This window comes from Pseudophryne corroboree, chromosome 1, assembly GCF_028390025.1.
Source record: "Pseudophryne corroboree isolate aPseCor3 chromosome 1, aPseCor3.hap2, whole genome shotgun sequence".
NCBI lineage: Eukaryota > Metazoa > Chordata > Amphibia > Anura > Myobatrachidae > Pseudophryne > Pseudophryne corroboree.
In genome coordinates this window covers 401,820,699-401,840,639 of record NC_086444.1, presented here as the reverse complement: position 1 = coordinate 401,840,639, position 19,941 = coordinate 401,820,699, and the positions used below count along the sequence as shown (strand labels likewise).

Below are 19,941 nucleotides of genomic sequence, written 5' to 3'. Positions count from 1 at the left end.
GTGCTATAGACAAGTGCCATTGCAGACGACATCACAAACCACCAGAAGTGACATGCAGTCAGGGTAGCCAGGGGAGGCCTCACTTGTCCTACTCCCTGTCATACTGAAGAGTTTTGACTATAAAAATTATTAGAATAATACAAAGATGATATTTATAACTTAGAAATATCATCTTTGTATTATTCATATAATCTTTGTATTATTAATATAATTTGTGTAGTCAAAACTCACCACCAAATCATACAGTATATGTGTGTGTAAATCTGGCTCTGATACTAGCCACTACAAATCACAGCCACAAATGCCTGGTGCTAATGCAATAAATAAAAAATTGTTCTTAGTAAAATACCAATATAATATTCATATAGGAGCAGTGAAGTATTTGGCTTGTGGTAAAAGCCAAAAAATGGATTCACCTGAATCGATCATGTGCTTAAGCACTGCAGAGTAGTGATGAGCGGGTTCGGTTTCTCGGAAACCGAACCCCCCAGAACTTCCCCCCTTTTTACACGGGTCCGAGGCAGGTTCGAACCTTCCCGCCTTGCTCGGCTAACCCGAGCGCGCCCGAACGTCATCATCCCGCTGTCGGATTCTCGCGAGATTCGGATTCTATATAAGCAGCCGCGCGTCGCCGCCATTTTCACTCGTGCATTGGAGATGATAGGGAGAGGACGTGGCTGGCGTCCTCTCCGTTTATTGTTGAAGTGATTGCTTTATTGCTTACTTGTGGGGAGGACTGGGGAGCAGCTGTTAGGAGGAGTACAGTGCAGAGTTTTGCTGATAAGTGACCACCAGTTTTTATCCGTTCTCTGCCTGAAAAAAACGCTCCATACCATATCTGTGCTCAGTGTGCTGCATAATATATCTGTGCTGAGTGCTCACACTGCTTAATTGTGGGGACTGGGGAGCAGCTGTATTATTTATATAGCAGGAGTACAGTGCAGAGTTTTGATGACAGTGACCACCAGTATACGTTGTCTGCCTGAAAAACACTCCATATCTGTGCTTAGTTTGCTGCTTTATTGTGGGGACTGGGGACCACCAGTATAATTAATATTATATAGGAGGAGTACAGTGCAGAGTGCACTGCTGTACCTACCTCTGTGTCGTCATCCATTAAGTATACTATCCATCTACATTCTATACCTGTGGTGCATTTTAGTTTTGCAGTTTGCTGACACAGTGACCACCAGTATACTATATATAGCAGTACGGTAGGCCACTGCTGTACCTACCTCTGTGTCGTCATCCATTAAGTATACTATCCATCTACATTCTATACCTGTGGTGCATTTTAGTTTTGCAGTTTGCTGACACAGTGACCACCAGTATACTATATATAGCAGTACGGTAGGCCACTGCTGTACCTACCTCTGTGTCGTCATCCATTAAGTATACTATCCATCTACATTCTATACCTGTGGTGCATTTTAGTTTTGCAGTTTGCTGACACAGTGACCACCAGTATACTATATATAGCAGTACGGTAGGCCACTGCTGTACCTACCTCTGTGTCATCATCCATTAAGTATACTATCCATCTACATTCTATACCTGTGGTGCATTTTAGTTTTGCAGTTTGCTGACACAGTGACCACCAGTATACTATATATAGCAGTACGGTAGGCCACTGCTGTACCTACCTCTGTGTCGTCATCCATTAAGTATACTATCCATCTACATTCTATACCTGTGGTGCATTTTAGTTTTGCAGTTTGCTGACACAGTGACCACCAGTATACTATATATAGCAGTACGGTAGGCCACTGCTGTACCTACCTCTGTGTCGTCATCCATTAAGTATACTATCCATCTACATTCTATACCTGTGGTGCATTTTAGTTTTGCAGTTTGCTGACACAGTGACCACCAGTATACTACATATAGCAGTACGGTAGGCCACTGCTGTACCTACCTCTGTGTCGTCATCCATTAAGTATACTATCCATCTACATTCTATACCTGTGGTGCATTTTAGTTTTGCAGTTTGCTGACACAGTGACCACCAGTATACTATATATAGCAGTACGGTAGGCCACTGCTGTACCTACCTCTGTGTCATCATCCATTAAGTATACTATCCATCTACATTCTATACCTGTGGTGCATTTTAGTTTTGCAGTTTGCTGACACAGTGACCACCAGTATACTATATATAGCAGTACGGTAGGCCACTGCTGTACCTACCTCTGTGTCATCATCCATTAAGTATACTATCCATCTACATTCTATACCTGTGGTGCATTTTAGTTTTGCAGTTTGCTGACACAGTGACCACCAGTATACTATATATAGCAGTACGGTAGGCCACTGCTGTACCTACCTCTGTGTTGTTATCCATTAAGTATACTATCCATCTACATTCTATACCTGTGGTGCATTTTAGTTTTGCAGTTTGCTGACACAGTGACCACCAGTATACTACATATAGCAGTACGGTAGGCCACTGCTGTACCTACCTCTGTGTTGTCATCCATTAAGTATACTATCCATCTACATTCTATACCTGTGGTGCATTTTAGTTTTGCAGTTTGCTGACACAGTGACCACCAGTATACTATATATAGCAGTACGGTAGGCCACTGCTGTACCTACCTCTGTGTCGTCATCCATTAAGTATACTATCCATCTACATTCTATACCTGTGGTGCATTTTAGTTTTGCAGTTTGCTGACACAGTGACCACCAGTATACTATATATAGCAGTACGGTAGGCCACTGCTGTACCTACCTCTGTGTCGTCATCCATTAAGTATACTATCCATCTACATTCTATACCTGTGGTGCATTTTAGTTTTGCAGTTTGCTGACACAGTGACCACCAGTATACTATATATAACAGTACAGTAGGCCATTGCTGTACCTACCTCTGTGTCGTCATCCATTAAGTATACTATCCATCTACATTCTATACCTGTGGTGCATTTTAGTTTTGCAGTTTGCTGACACAGTGACCACCAGTATAATTAATATTATATAGGAGGAGTACAGTGCAGAGTGCACTGCTGTACCTACCTCTGTGTCTTCATCCATTAAGTATACTATCCATCTACATTCTATACCTGTGGTGCATTTTAGTTTTGCAGTTTGCTGACACAGTGACCACCAGTATACTATATATAGCAGTACGGTAGGCCACTGCTGTACCTACCTCTGTGTCGTCATCCATTAAGTATACTATCCATCTACATTCTATACCTGTGGTGCATTTTAGTTTTGCAGTTTGCTGACACAGTGACCACCAGTATACTATATATAGCAGTACGGTAGGCCACTGCTGTACCTACCTCTGTGTCGTCATCCATTAAGTATACTATCCATCTACATTCTATACCTGTGGTGCATTTTAGTTTTGCAGTTTGCTGACACAGTGACCACCAGTATACTATATATAGCAGTACGGTAGGCCACTGCTGTACCTACCTCTGTGTCATCATCCATTAAGTATACTATCCATCTACATTCTATACCTGTGGTGCATTTTAGTTTTGCAGTTTGCTGACACAGTGACCACCAGTATACTATATATAGCAGTACGGTAGGCCACTGCTGTACCTACCTCTGTGTCGTCATCCATTAAGTATACTATCCATCTACATTCTATACCTGTGGTGCATTTTAGTTTTGCAGTTTGCTGACACAGTGACCACCAGTATACTATATATAGCAGTACGGTAGGCCACTGCTGTACCTACCTCTGTGTTGTCATCCATTAAGTATACTATCCATCTACATTCTATACCTGTGGTGCATTTTAGTTTTGCAGTTTGCTGACACAGTGACCACCAGTATACTACATATAGCAGTACGGTAGGCCACTGCTGTACCTACCTCTGTGTCGTCATCCATTAAGTATACTATCCATCTACATTCTATACCTGTGGTGCATTTTAGTTTTGCAGTTTGCTGACACAGTGACCACCAGTATACTATATATAGCAGTACGGTAGGCCACTGCTGTACCTACCTCTGTGTCATCATCCATTAAGTATACTATCCATCTACATTCTATACCTGTGGTGCATTTTAGTTTTGCAGTTTGCTGACACAGTGACCACCAGTATACTATATATAGCAGTACGGTAGGCCACTGCTGTACCTACCTCTGTGTCATCATCCATTAAGTATACTATCCATCTACATTCTATACCTGTGGTGCATTTTAGTTTTGCAGTTTGCTGACACAGTGACCACCAGTATACTATATATAGCAGTACGGTAGGCCACTGCTGTACCTACCTCTGTGTTGTTATCCATTAAGTATACTATCCATCTACATTCTATACCTGTGGTGCATTTTAGTTTTGCAGTTTGCTGACACAGTGACCACCAGTATACTACATATAGCAGTACGGTAGGCCACTGCTGTACCTACCTCTGTGTTGTCATCCATTAAGTATACTATCCATCTACATTCTATACCTGTGGTGCATTTTAGTTTTGCAGTTTGCTGACACAGTGACCACCAGTATACTATATATAGCAGTACGGTAGGCCACTGCTGTACCTACCTCTGTGTCGTCATCCATTAAGTATACTATCCATCTACATTCTATACCTGTGGTGCATTTTAGTTTTGCAGTTTGCTGACACAGTGACCACCAGTATACTATATATAGCAGTACGGTAGGCCACTGCTGTACCTACCTCTGTGTCGTCATCCATTAAGTATACTATCCATCTACATTCTATACCTGTGGTGCATTTTAGTTTTGCAGTTTGCTGACACAGTGACCACCAGTATACTATATATAACAGTACAGTAGGCCATTGCTGTACCTACCTCTGTGTCGTCATCCATTAAGTATACTATCCATCTACATTCTATACCTGTGGTGCATTTTAGTTTTGCAGTTTGCTGACACAGTGACCACCAGTATACTATATATAACAGTACAGTAGGCCATTGCTGTACCTACCTCTGTGTCGTCATCCATTAAGTATACTATCCATCTACATTCTATACCTGTGGTGCATTTTAGTTTTGCAGTTTGCTGACACAGTGACCACCAGTATACTATATATAGCAGTATGGTAGGCCACTGCTGTACCTACCTCTGTGTCGTCAAGTATACTATCCATCCATACCTGTGGTGCATTTCAGTTGTGCGCAGTAAATATAGTAGTAGGCCATTGCTATTGATACTGGCATATAATTCCACACATTAAAAAATGGAGAACAAAAATGTGGAGGTTAAAATAGGGAAAGATCAAGATCCACTTCCACCTCGTGCTGAAGCTGCTGCCAGTAGTCATGGCCGAGACGATGAAATGCCATCAACGTCGTCTGCCAAGGCCGATGCCCAATGTCATAGTAGAGAGCATGTAAAATCCAAAAAAACAAAAGTTCAGTAAAATGACCCAAAAATCAAAATTAAAATCGTCTGAGGAGAAGCGTAAACTTGCCAATATGCCATTTACGACACAGAGTGGCAAGGAACGGCTGAGGCCCTGGCCTATGTTCATGGCTAGTGGTTCAGCTTCACATGAGGATGGAAGCACTCATACTCTCGCTAGAAAAATGAAAAGACTTAAGCTGGCAAAAGCACAGCAAAGAACTGTGCGTTCTTCTAAATCACAAATCCCCAAGGAGAGTCCAATTGTGTCGGTTGCGATGCCTGACCTTCCCAACACTGGACGGGAAGAGCTTGCGCCTTCCACCATTTGCACGCCCCCTGCAAGTGCTGGAAGGAGCACCCGCAGTCCAGTTCCTGATAGTCAAATTGAAGATGTCACTGTTGAAGTACACCAGGATGAGGATATGGGTGTTGCTGGCGCTGGGGAGGAAATTGACAAGGAGGATTCTGATGGTGAGGTGGTTTGTTTAAGTCAGGCACCCGGGGAGACACCTGTTGTCCGTGGGACGAATATGGCCATTGACATGCCTGGTCAAAATACAAAAAAAATCAGCTCTTCGATGTGGAATTATTTTAACACAAATGCGGACAACAGGTGTCAAGCCGTGTGTTGCCTTTGTCAAGCTGTAATAAGTAGGGGTAAGGACGTTAACCACCTCGGAACATCCTCCCTTATACGTCACCTGCAGCGCATTCGTCATAAGTCAGTGACAAGTTCAAAAACTTTGGGTGACAGCGGAAGCAGTCCACTGACCACTAAATCCCTTCCTCTTGTAACCAAGCTCCTGCAAACCACACCACCAACTCCCTCAGTGTCAATTTCCTCCTTACCCAGGAAAGCCAATAGTCCTGCAGGCCATGTCACTGTCAAGTCTGACGAGTCCTCTCCTGCCTGGGATTCCTCCGATGCATCCTTGAGTGTAACGCCTACTGCTGCTGGCGCTGCTGTTGTTGCTGCTGGGAGTCGATCGTCATCCCAGAGGGGAAGTCGGAAGACCATTTGTACTACTTCCAGTAAGCAATTGACTGTCCAACAGTCCTTTGCGAGGAAGATGAAATATCACAGCAGTCATCCTGCTGCAAAGCAGATAACTCAGGCCTTGGCAGCCTGGGCGGTGAGAAACGTGGTTCCGGTATCCATCGTTAATTCAGAGGCAACTATAGACTTGATTGAGGTACTGTGTCCCCGGTACCAAATACCATCTAGGTTCCATTTCTCTAGGCAGGCGATACCGAAAATGTACACAGACCTCAGAAAAAGACTCACCAGTGTCCTAAAAAATGCAGTTGTACCCAATGTCCACTTAACCACGGACATGTGGACAAGTGGAGCAGGGCAGACTCAGGACTATATGACTGTGACAGCCCACTGGGTAGATGTATTGCCTCCCGCAGCAAGAACAGCAGCGGCGGCACCAGTAGCAGCATCTCGCAAACGCCAACTCGTTCCTAGACAGGCTACGCTTTGTATCACCGCTTTCCAGAATAGGCACACAGCTGACAACCTCTTACGGCAACTGAGGAAGATCATCGCAGAATGGCTTACCCCATTTGGACTCTCCTGGGGATTTGTGACATCGGACAACGCCAGCAATATTGTGTGTGCATTACATCTGGGCAAATTCCAGCACATCCCATGTTTTGCACATACATTGAATTTGGTGGTGCAGAATTATTTAAAAAATGACAGGGGCGTGCAAGAGATGCTGTCAGTGGCCCGAAGAATTGCGGGCCACTTTCGGCATTCAGGCACCGCGTACAGAAGACTGGAGCACCACCAAACATTCCTGAACCTGCCCTGCCATCATCTGAAGCAAGAGGTGGTAACGAGGTGGAATTCAACCCTCTATATGCTTCAGAGGATGGAGGAGCAGCAAAAGGCCATTCAAGCCTATACATCTGCCCATGATATAGGCAAAGGAGGGGGAATGCACCTGACTCAAGCGCAGTGGAGAATGATTTCAATGTTGTGCAAGGTTCTGCAACCCTTTGAACTTGCCACACGTGAAGTCAGTTCAGACACTGCCAGCCTGAGTCAGGTCATTCCCCTCATCAGGCTTTTGCAGAAGAAGCTGGAGACATTGAAGGAGGAGCTAAAACAGAGCGATTCCGCTAGGCATGTGGGACTTGTGGATGGAGCCCTTAATTCGCTTAACCAGGATTCACGGGTGGTCAATCTGTTGAAATCAGAGCACTACATTTTGGCCACCGTGCTCGATCCTAGATTTAAAACCTATGTTGTATCTCTCTTTCCGGCAGACACAAGTCTGCAGAGGTTCAAAGACCTGCTGGTGAGAAAATTGTCAAGTCAAGCGGAACGTGACCCGTCAACATCTCCTCCTTCACATTCTCCCGCAACTGGGGGTGCGAGGAAAAGGCTAAGAATTCCGAGCCCACCCGCTGGCGGTGATGCAGGGCAGTCTGGAGCAAGTGCTGACATCTGGTCCGGACTGAAGGACCTGCCAATGATTACTGACATGTCGTCTACTGTCACTGTATATGATTCTCTCACCATGGAAAGAATGGTGGAGGATTATATGAGTGACCGCATCCAAGTAGGCACGTCAGACAGTCCGTACGTATACTGGCAGGAAAAAGAGGCAATTTGGAGGCCCTTGCACAAACTGGCTTTATTCTACCTAAGTTGCCCTCCCTCCAGTGTGTACTCCGAAAGAGTGTTTAGTGCAGCCGCTCACCTTGTCAGCAATCGGCGTACGAGGTTACTTCCAGAAAATGTGGAGAAGATGATGTTCATCAAAATGAATTATAATCAATTCCTCCGTGGAGACATTCACCAGCAGCAATTGCCTCCAGAAAGTACACGGGGACCTGAGATGGTGGATTCCAGTGGGGACGAATTAATAATCTGTGAGGAGGGGGATGTACACAGTGAAAGGAAAGGAATCGGAGGATGATGATGAGGTGGACATCTTGCCTCTGTAGAGCCAGTTTGTGCAAGGAGAGATTGATTGCTTCTTTTTTTGGTGGGGGCCCAAACCAACCAGTCATTTCAGTCACAGTCGTGTGGCAGACCCTGTCGCTGAAATGATGGGTTCGTTAAAGTGTGCATGTCCTGTTTATACAACATAAGGGTGGGTGGGAGGGCCCAAGGACAATTCCATCTTGCACCTCTTTTTTCTTTCATTTTTCTTTGCATCATGTGCTGTTTGGGGACAATTTTTTTGAAGTGCCATCCTGCCTGACACTGCAGTGCCACTCCTAGATGGGCCAGGTGTTTGTGTCGGCCACTTGTGTCGCTTAGCTTAGCCATCCAGCGACCTTGGTGCGCCTCTTTTTTTCTTTGCATCATGTGCTGTTTGGGGACAATTTTTTTGAAGTGCCATCCTGCCTGACACTGCAGTGCCACTCCTAGATGGGCCAGGTGTTTGTGTCGGCCACTTGTGTCGCTTAGCTTAGTCACACAGCGACCTTGGTGCGCCTCTTTTTTTCTTTGCATCATGTGCTGTTTGTGGACAAATTTTTGGAAGTGCCATCCTGCCTGACACTGCAGTGCCACTCCTAGATGGGCCTGGTGTTTGTGTCGGCCACTTGTGTCGCTTAGCTTAGCCATCCAGCGACCTCGGTGCAACTTGTAGGACTAAAAATAATATTGTGAGGTGTGAGGTGTTCAGAATAGACTGGAAATGAGTGGAAATTATGGTAATTGAGGTTAATAATACTATGGGATCAAAAAATGACCCCCAAATTCTATGACTTAAGCTGTTTTTTAGGGTTTTTTGTAAAAAACACCCGAATCCAAAACACACCCGAATCCGACAAAAAAAATTCGGTGAGGTTTTGCCAAAACGCGTCCGAATCCAAAACACGGCCGCGGAACCAAATCCAAAACCAAAACACAAAACCCGAAAAATGTCCGGTGCACATCACTACAGAGCCGCGAGGACTTGCATCAACAGATTGTAGGAGTGTGTGCTGTTGAGGCGGAGGACGTTACATACGCGGTAATAAGACGGGAGCACATTCTGCTACAGACACCTGCGGTGTGCCGAGTCCCACTGCTGTATACAGCTCTCCAAGGTCTGAGGACACTTCTCTCCCTCCTCTAGATACAGTACCTCGCTGGGAATACACGTACTGCTCCCATAGCGGAGGACTTTTATTTCTATTACAAAATGCTGCTAGACTGTGTTTAATCAGTGCACAGGTTTAAATCCTGATTGACTCTGCCGATGAAAACTAACAAATTGGGATTAATCCATATATATTGCAATTGCGGCTACCAGTAAAGTCTTATATGGACAGCTATCTATAGTCTTTTTTTATTTTAGATATATGATCCACCTCTTTTAGTAATTAATGATAAAATGTGTTATATTGCTTTATGTCATTTTATTGACTTTTTAAATATATGTATGACTAGTCATTATTGATTCAAATCAATTACTTTATTACATAAGTGTGCGAGTCAAGTGAATTCATGCCCTAATGCTTCATATAGATTATCAGCGCAGGGAGAAAGTCCTGTTCTTTCCATGTTCTGATACTAGCCAGTCCTCCCTAGCCACTGACCTCACCACACCTCACTGCCCAAAGTTATGGCACAAGTGACACTTCAGGATGTTTTGTGGCACCCGCATGGTCAGTCTCTTTCCCTCCTGTGGTACATCTTTCCTCTCAGAGGAGACATGCGTGACCTGCACATACCCAGCAAACACTGAGCCTATGGAGAGTGAACTGTGCCACATTTAGGGCTATGTTCAATTACAGTCGGATCCATTCCGACATGCATTTGTCGGAATGGATCCGACAAGGGCTATTCAATGAACGGCCATTTGCCGTTCCTGACAATCTCAAACCGACTTTAAAAAAGTCGGATTGAGATGAGGGAGCTGAGTGGAGGAGACGGGGGAGAGCAGTGGGGAGACGGGAGAGCGCAATGGGGAGACAGGGGAAAGCAGCGGTTACAGCAAAGCGTAGCAGGAGGATGGGGCACCGCTGCCAGACCTCAAGGCAGCATCCACCCGGCTCCAGTAAGCAGGACATCGCTTGCTGGAGCCGGGTGGACGCTGCCATGAGCGTTGGTGGTGCCCCATCCTCCTGCTATGCTGCTGTAGCCACTGCTCTCCCCCGTCTCCCCGCTGCTCTCCCCCATCTCCTCCTCTCAGCTCCCTCATCTCAATCCAACTTTTTTAATGTCGGATTGAGATGATCGGAAATGGGGCCAAAACCTGTCGGATTTGGACCCGTTTCTGACAGAAGCACGCGGATCGGCGGCTATACCGCTGACCCACGTGCTTTCCGACTTGTCGGAAAATTCTGGGGTGTATTGAATAGATCGGAACCCCTTCCGACTTAAATTCCTACAAGTTATTAAACTAACCTAAGCAAACTAGCTTCACAAAAGGAGGAATTGAGAAGTACCCATCTACTCCTTTTGCTAATGTTTGTATATGAAGCATGATGTAACTAAAGAAATGTTTTTGGTTTGTAATTTGTACCATTTGTCACAACAGGAGAAAAAAAAACACTTTGCCTAACCTGCATTTTGTACTGTAGCTACCAAGTCAATTTTTATAGCATCCCGACCCCATTCCCCCCCCCCCCCCCTCCCCACACACGCACCACAGGAACAAGATAATTGAATTCATGGTATAAGATATCTTGTGTATATTATACATTTACACGTGCTTTATACGATCTGATTGTTGGGGGCCAGGTCGCAGGGTAAACATAGAATTTGACAGCAGATAAGAACCACTTGGCCCATCTAGTCTGCCCCTTTTTTTTTTTTTACTATATTTTTTTAATCTCAAACCTTATTTGATTCTTATTTCTTTGTAAGGATATCCTTATGTTTATCCCTTGCATGTTTAAATTGATCTACGACCTATGATGGGAGGCTATTCCACTTGTCCATTACCTGTGAAGTAATTTTTTGTCAAATTTCCCCTGAACCTCCCCCCTCCAGTCTCAGTGCATGTCCTCGTGTCCTATTGCTTCTCTTCATTTCAGGAGAATGTTCCCCTCCTGGACTTTGTTAAAACCTTTGATGTATCTGAAAGTTTCTATCATGTTCCCCCTTTCCCTTCTCTGCTCCAAACTATACATATTGAGATTTCTTAGTCTTTCTGGGTATGTTTTGTAGGCCATGCACCATTTTAGTTGTCCTTCTTTGTACAGTCTCTAATGTATCAATTTCCTTGTGAAGATATGGCCTCCAGAAGTTAACACAGTATTCCAGATGAGGTTGTACCAATGACCTATACAGTGGCATTATTACTTCTTTCTTTTTGCTGCTGATTCCTCTCCCAATGCAGCCAAGCATCTGACTAGCCTTCCTCACTGCTTTGTTACATTGCTTACCTGCCTTTAAGTCACCTGAAATAGTGACGCCTATGGTGGTCATTCCGAGTTGATCGCATGTAGCAACTTTTTGCTGCTCATGCGATCAACTTGACGCCGCCTATGGGGGAGTGAATTTTAGCATAGCAGGGCTGTGATGCGCAGTTTCCGACCCGTTCGCACCGCAGCAAAGAACCGTTGTGTGCAAACGTGTCGGAATGACCCCCAATATCCCTTTCCTCCTCAGAAGTTTCCAGTATAGTGCCATTAATACTATATTTAGCCTTTGGATTTTTAAGACCCAAGTGCATGATTTGCATTTTTTGGCATTAAACTGTAATTGCCACACTCTTGACCATTCCTCTAGTCTACCTAGATCCTCAATCCTTCGTTTTACTCCACCTAGTGTGTCTACCCTGTTGCATACCTTTGTATCATCTGCAAAGAGGTATACTTAGCCTTTAATGCCATTTGCAATGTCACCAATAAAGATATTAAAAAGCACTGGTCCAAGTACAGATCCCTGGGGTACTCCACTGGCAACATTTCCCTCCTGTGAATGCACTTCATTTATCACATGCATGTCAGCTCCTTGCTGACATGCATCACCCTGAGCATTCATTCAATTACATTTGTCCGTAACTTCAAAAGCATATACAAACTTTATTGTGGAGTTTTGACAGTAAGTCTTACAAGTCTTACCTGTGTTAAAGTGCTGAGTGAACCAGTAAAACAGATTATCACCAAACCAAGGACGAACAGCTCTCTCTTTTTTCCCAGAATATTCGGGTATTCGTCCATGATGGCAGTGATGACAGCTTCCAGACCTCCAAACTAAGTAACATGTAGACAACAAATGGATTTAACAAAAACTAAATCCCTTGGAGATACCATAAACACACAGAGCTAGACATTGATATAGTTCCATGAGACTTTAGTATATAATCATCGTCTTATTTCGGACTTACAGTGTACAAGTGTACTTTGGTGCTATAATTGATCAATTACAAAGTGCTGACCTAAAAGTGTATTTTATTAAATATCTCTGCTAAACAAAGGGGTAAGACATTGTTTTTACATTAAGCAGACAAAATGATGATATTATTATTCTCAATATTATGTTAAGTTGAAGCCTGTTATTTTCACTGTATTACTATGTATTACAAATGTGTGTTTCTGATCCTTATAACTATTTAAAGCAGGGGTGGAGAACCTACGGCATGCGGGCCGTATAGGGGCCGCAAAGCCGTTTTTCCCCGCCCACCCGCTTGTTTGGCAGCGAGACAGTCCGGCGGCAGCGTGTCTCAGCTGTCAGGGCAGGGAGGAGAGCGCAGCTACTATGTCTGGCAGCCGCGGGTAGGATCTCAAACCAGCCGCCGGTTCGTGAGCCAATCAGAGCTCACGGACCAGCAGCCAATCAGAAGCCGCCGCTGCCGGTCCACGAGCCCTGACTGGCTCATGAACCGGCGGCTGGTTTGAGGTCCTACACGCCGCTGCAGCCAGACATAGCCGCGCTCTCCTCCCTGCCCTGACCCGACAGCTGAGACACGCCACCGCCGGACGGACCTGCGCAAGCGGTGAGCGGTCTGGCACTCTGGGGGCATTTGTATATCTGGCACTTTGGGGGCATTTGTGTATCTGCCACTCTGGGGGCATTTGTGTATCTGCCACTCTGGGGGCATTTGTGTATCTGGCACTCTGGGGGCATTTGTGTATCTGGCACTGCACTGGTATATGTGTATCTGGCACTGCACTATTGGGGGTATATGTGTATCAAGTTCCATTTTAATTGGCAACACCTAAAGGCGCGCACACTCAGTACCTCTAAGGGGCATAACTACAAGGGGCATAACTACTGGGGGCATAACTACTGGGGGGCAGGGTCATTTTTAAGTTGATCATTTTTGTATGGCCCCGAAGGATTTTATAAATATCCAAATTTCCCTTGGTAGAAAAAAGGTTCCCCACCCCTGATTTAAAGCATGAATATAATATTGCCAGAATATCAGTTGACTTACTGTACTGTCCAAACCAAGTGTGATTATCATCAGAAAAAATATAATGGCAAAGAATGTTGAGCCAACCATGTTAGCAATAGCTTCTGGGTAAGTGATGAATAGCAGGCTGGGTCCTATGGAAATAAAATGGACAAAACAATGTATTGTATATTGAAAATATATGTGTCCTGTCATATAAGTCATAAGTATTATCAAATATAAAGTTTGACCAATGTTCATTTTTGTTACAAAAGATATACGTTTCTGAGCGCCACATACAGTACATACCAATAAGTGGATGAGCTAATTAAATATAATCAAAATGCATGTAAATATTGTGTTTAGGGGCACCTTTACAAATAACAAAAGTTGTAGGTATGTATTTATTAATTGTCACCAATTAAGCAGCACCCATAGAAACACATTTCAGCTCGCCGTCTCCTGAGATGGCGAGCTGAAGTTCGGTGCCCAAAAAGGAATTTTCGCACTGTGGGCAGTATTTAGCCGGGTTTAGCCACTTTGGGTGGCTAAAGTTGGTGCTTTGGACGCATCACAAGTAATGGGCGCCCGATCAAGACAATTTAATTGCTCTGATGGGTGCCCATTACTTTTGCTGCCCCAATAAAAACTATTGAATTGTACCCAATGATGGAGATTCAAATGTTTGAAAAGTTGGTTGGGTGTCTGTTTTTTCCTGTCTATTAGATAGGAAAAAACAGACTCCCAACTGACTTTTCAAACATTTGAATCTCCCCCAATGAGTTCTTAAAATTATCACTACATGTGTAGCACCCAAATATCACAATTGAAAGGTATATAAGAATTACGACTGTCTCACTTTAATCACCTGGTACTTGAAACCATTATTGTATATTGATCCATAGGTGCAGATGCAACAATCATAATTTAACAATATCTTTTTATGAAAGGTGAATATATCAACTTTCTTACATTTAGGTTATTCTACATAAACAAATTATTCAATGAAAATATTTTGTGTGAAAACCTTCAAATAAAATCCATAAAACCAATGCGTGTGTGGGTTCCAGCACAAAGACGTGAAAACTGGTTAGTTTGGGAAAAAGAAAACTCTTCCAGTCACAAAAAGGGATAAAAATTCATTGTATAGTATATTGGGCCTGGTTCAGAGATGTACACTAATGCATTAGCAGCAGTGGTGCCCTTTCTACTGTGCACGGGATTTCAGTCGCAGGCACAAACACGACCTGAATTGGCTACTACACGCATGTGTTGCTGCCCATAAACACAGGCTGACTGTCAATTACTTTACAAATAAATCCACTCTGCGATCGTCGCCACAAGACCATGACGGCTTGTGCGCAGTGCCGATAATCACTCAACTGCAGATAAATCATCATTGCGGACAACTCTGAATCACTGCACCAAGGGAAATTTATTTTAATATAAAAGCATCATAATTGCTCCTGTAACAACAATTGATGGAAATGTTTAACACTATTTAACCTAACAGTATACAGTACCAGAGGCGTAACTAGCATGGGGCGAGCAGGGCACATGCCCTGGGCGCCGTGGCAGCCCCAGCAGAGGGGGGCGCCACCGCCACCTGCACGGGCCGCTCGCCCCATGCGACAGGGTTTCCGCCGGCGGGCTCTCCCTGGCTCCCCAGCCCCGGCTGCTGTGCCTGTCACAATGTACAGGCAGCAGCAGCTAGGACGGAGCCTCCCCCTACTCCCCCCCCCCCCCAAGCAGTGTGTAATTGTGGAAGTGCGTGTACGTGCGTGCGCGACCTCGGAGGTGCGCACGTGCGCGGCCTCGGAAGTGCGGGCGCGCGACCTCGGAGGCGGCAGGTGAGCAGACAGGCGGCGGCAGCAGTAGTTTACTGTCGAGAGGGGGGTGCGGTACAGTGTGCGTGTGTGTTAAGTGTGTGTGTGGGACAGTGTGAGTGTAAGTGAATATTTGTAGTCCTGTGTGTGGGGGAGGGAGGGGAAAGTATGAGAATGTGTGTGTAGTCTGAGTGGGTGGGTGTGGGGTTTGGGGGGTGGCCAGTCTGTGTGTGTGTGTAATCTGTAGATTACACACACACAGACTGGCCACCCCCAAACTCCACACACACCCACTCAGACTACACACACATTCTCATACTTTCCCCTCCCCCACACACACTGGACTGCAAAAATTGACACACACTCACACTGTCCCACACACACACACAGAAGAGAAGCAGAGACAATGAGATTTATTCTTCTATTTTCCTGTTAGTGATAATTTAGAACTAATGGAAGATTGACAGTGGATTAGACCTGAGAAGTGTCGTCCATTTTGTGGTAGCCGGTCTTCGAACTATAACAAGAATTTCCAAAAGTCAGTTACTAACCCTAGGATTTCCCAATTGATGGTGTGCTGAGTGACGACGCAGGGGGAGGTGATGGTGTGCTGAGTGAGTGACGACGCAGGGGAGGTGATGGTGTGCTGAGTGACGACACAGGGGGAGGTGATGGTGTGCTGAGTGACGACGCAGGGGGAGGTGATGGTGTGCTGAGTGACAACGCAGAGGTAGGTTATGTTGTGCTGAGTGACGACGCAGGGGAGGGGATGGTGTGCTGAGTGACGACGCAGGGGGAGGTGATGGTGTGCTGAGTGACGACGCAGGGGGAGGTGATGGTGTGCTGAGTCACGACGCAGGGGGAGGTGATGGTTTGCTGAGTGACGACGCAGGGCGAGGTGATGGTGTGCTGAATGACGATGCAGGGGGAGGTAATGGTGTGCTGAGTGACGACGCAGGGGGAGGTGATGGTGTGCTGAGTCACGACGCAGGGGGAGGTGATGGTGTGCTGAGTGACGACGCAGGGCGAGGTGATGGTGTGCTGAGTGACGATGCAGGGGGAGGTAATGGTGTTCTGAGTGAGTGACGACCAGTCGCGTAACCTACTTAACTTATTTTCTAATTAGCAGACAGCAGCAGCACGTAGGAAGGAGGCCCTGGAGGATTCACGCCTGCACCTGTCATCGCAGCGACCAGAGTCGTCCGCGCCGAGTGGAGAAGATGCCGCAGAAGAGGAGTCCAGCCAGACGCAGGACCGAGGAAGGACATCCAACCTTCGGTGGACCAGGACACTGCAGCAAGGGAGGAGACTGACCAGCGATGGGAGCACCGGCAGAAGACCCTGGCTGGCTTAAAGAAGACGGCACGGAACAGCGGGGAGGACGGTGCAGATCGGGATCCTGCAGCAGGGGAGAAGATTCCCCTTCGGAGCGCAGCAGACCACACTGAAAAGGGTGCATCCCCGGTGCGGTGCTCTACATCCCGGGTGGCGCCGAAGATGTGGAGTGTCGGAGGTGGCAGAAGCGCCGCAGCTTGGGGTGAGAAACCGCTGCAACCCTTCCGCTGCTAAACTCTGCAATTAATCGATTAAGGGGGTAGGCTCCCCTCACCACAGTGCCCCACAGGCCTTGTTTATTAAGGGGGTTGGATCCCCTCACTCTATGTGAATTTCGGCTCCTACCGCGTGTTATAATATGAAAGGGGCACGAGTACTAGATCGTATAATGGGTCCTACTACACTGAAGGCTACGCCCCCTTCTGAGTGGCCACAACCCCTTTTCCAGAGTGCGCGCGCCTTCGGCGCTCGCATAATTCAAACCTCCACTTTTTCATACCCCCCTTCAAAAATTTAACTTTGACCACTGCACCTATACATACACATCCTGACATCTTTATACACAGTGACACCTATTTGTGTAGGAGATGATGATGGTAAGGTGCATGTGGAATTGAAAAGAATGTTCCCAGTATGACCTGAAACAGCTGGCGTGTCATGTTGGCACATCGCCATTAGCGTGCGCACATACTTTCCTTTTGTATTTTATTTATTTTTCTCTAACGTCCTAAGTGGATGCTGGGGACTCCGTCAGGACCATGGGGTTTAGCGGCTCCGCAGGAGACAGGGCACAATAATAAAAGCTTTAGGATCAGGTGGTGTGCACTGGCTCCTCCCCCTATGACCCTCCTCCAAGCCTCAGTTAGATTTTTGTGCCCGGCCGAGAAGGATGCAATCTAGGTGGCTCTCCTGAGCTGCTTAGAATAAAAGTTTAAGTTAGGTTTTTTATTTTCAGTGAGTCCTGCTGGCAACAGGCTCACTGCTACGAGGGACTTAGGGGAGAGAAGAAAACTCACCTGCGTGCAGGATGGATTTGCTTCTTAGGCTACTGGACACCATTAGCTCCAGAGGGAGTCGGAACACAGGTCTCACCCTGGGGTTCGTCCCGGAGCCGTGCCGCCGACCCCCCTTGCAGATGCCGAAGTTGAAGAGGTCCAGAGGTCCAGAAACAGGCGGCAGAAGACTTTCAGTCTTCATAAGGTAGCGCACAGCACTGCAGCTGTGCGCCATTGTTGTCAGCACACTTCATACCAGCGGTCACTGAGGGTGCAGGGCGCTGGGGGGGGCGCCCTGGGCAGCAATGTATTATACCTTTTTTATGGCTAAAATACATCACATATAGCCCTTGAGGCTATATGGATGTATTTAACCCCTGCCAGATCTCACAAACTCCGGGAGAAGAGCCCGCCGTTTTAGGGGGCGGGGCCTATTCTCCTCAGCACACGGCGCCATTTTCCTGCTCAGCTCTGCTGTGAGGAAAGCTCCCAGGCTCTCCCCTGCACTGCACTACAGAAACAGGGTTAAAACAGAGAGGGGGGGCACTTATTTGGCGATATGATTACATATGTGAAAATGCTATAAGGGAAAACACTTGTATAAGGGGTTGTCCCTGTATAATTATAGCGTTTTTGGTGTGTGCTGGCAAACTCTCCCTCTGTCTCCCCAAAGGGCTAGTGGGGTCCTGTCCTCTATCAGAGCATTCCCTGTGTGTGTGCTGTGTGTCGGTACGTGTGTGTCGACATGTAGGAGGACGATGTTGGTGAGGAGGCGGAGCAAATTGCCTGTATTGGTGATGTCACTCTCTAGGGAGTCGACACCGGAATGGATGGCTTATTTAGGAATTACGTGATAATGTCAACACGATGCAAGGTCGGTTGACGACATGAGACGGCCGGCAAATAAATTAGTACCTGTCCAGGCGTCTCAGACACCGTCAGGGGCTTGTAAAAACGCCCATTTACCTCAGTTGGTCGACACAGACACAGACACGGACACTGACTTCAGTGTCGACGGTGAAGAAACAAACGTATTTTCCTTTAGGGCCACACGTTACATGTTAAGGGCAATGAAGGAGGTGTTATATATTTCTGATACTACAAGTACCACAAATAAGGGTATTATGTAGGGTGGGAATAATCTACTTGTAGTTTTTCCTGAATCAGATAAATTAAAGTGTGTGATGATACGTGGGTTTCCTCCGATAGAAAATTATTGGAGGTATACCCTTTCCCGCCAGAAGTGAGGGCGAGTTGGGAAACACACCTTAGGGTGGATAAGGCGCTCACACGCTTATAAAAACAAGTGGCGTTACCGTCTCCAGATACGGCCGCCCTCAAGGAGCCAGCTGATAGGAAGCTGAAAAATATCCTAAAAAGTATATACACACATACTGGTGTTATACTACGACCAGCAATCGCCTCAGCCTGGATGTGCAGCGCTGGGGGGGCTTGGTCGGATTTCCTGACTGAAAATATTGATACCCTTGACAGGAACAATATTTTATTGACTATAGAGCATTTTAAGGATGCATTTCTATATATGCGAGATGCGCAGAGGGATATTTGCATTCTGGCATCAAGAGTAGATGTGATGTCCATATCTGCCAGACGATGTTTATAGACACGACAGTGGTCAGGTGATGCAGATTCCAGACGGCACATGGAAGTATTGCCGTATAAAGGGGCGGTCCATCGGACCTGGTGGCCATGGCAACAGCTGGAAAATCCACTTTTGTTACCCCAAGTCACATCTCAGCAGAAAAGGACACAGTCTTTTCAGTCTCAGTCCTTTCGTACCCATAAAGGCAGGCGGGCAAAAGGCCAGTCATATCTGCCCAGGGTTAGAGGAAAGGGAAGAAGACTGCAGCAGGCAGCCCATTCCCAGGAACAGAAGTCCTCCACAGCTTCTGCCAAGTCCGCAGCATGACGCTGGGGCCATACAAGCGGACTCAGGTGCGGTGGGGGGTCATCTCAAGAGTTTCAGCACGCAGTGGGCTCACTCGCAAGTGGACTCCTGGATCCTACACGTAGTATCCCAGGTGTACATTGGAAATTCGAGACGTCTTCCCCTCACAAGTTCCTGAAGTCTGCTTTACCAACGTCTCCCTCCGACAGGGAGGCAGTATTGGGAAAAAATTCACAGGCT

The 19,941-nt window shown here is 46.2% G+C and overlaps 1 protein-coding gene across 1 annotated transcript in view; it reads right to left on the bottom strand.

Moving 5' to 3' along the window:
* The window catches only part of LOC134887531 (sodium-dependent serotonin transporter-like), a 117,632-nt gene that overhangs the window by 64,611 nt on the left and 33,080 nt on the right, over nt 1–19,941 (bottom strand). The window contains exons 7-8 of the mRNA XM_063913223.1: nt 13,679–13,791; nt 12,363–12,494 (exon numbers count right to left, since the gene is read on the bottom strand). Coding sequence (XP_063769293.1) covers nt 12,363–12,494; nt 13,679–13,791 — 245 coding nt within the window. The remainder of the gene's footprint in view (nt 1–12,362; nt 12,495–13,678; nt 13,792–19,941) is intronic.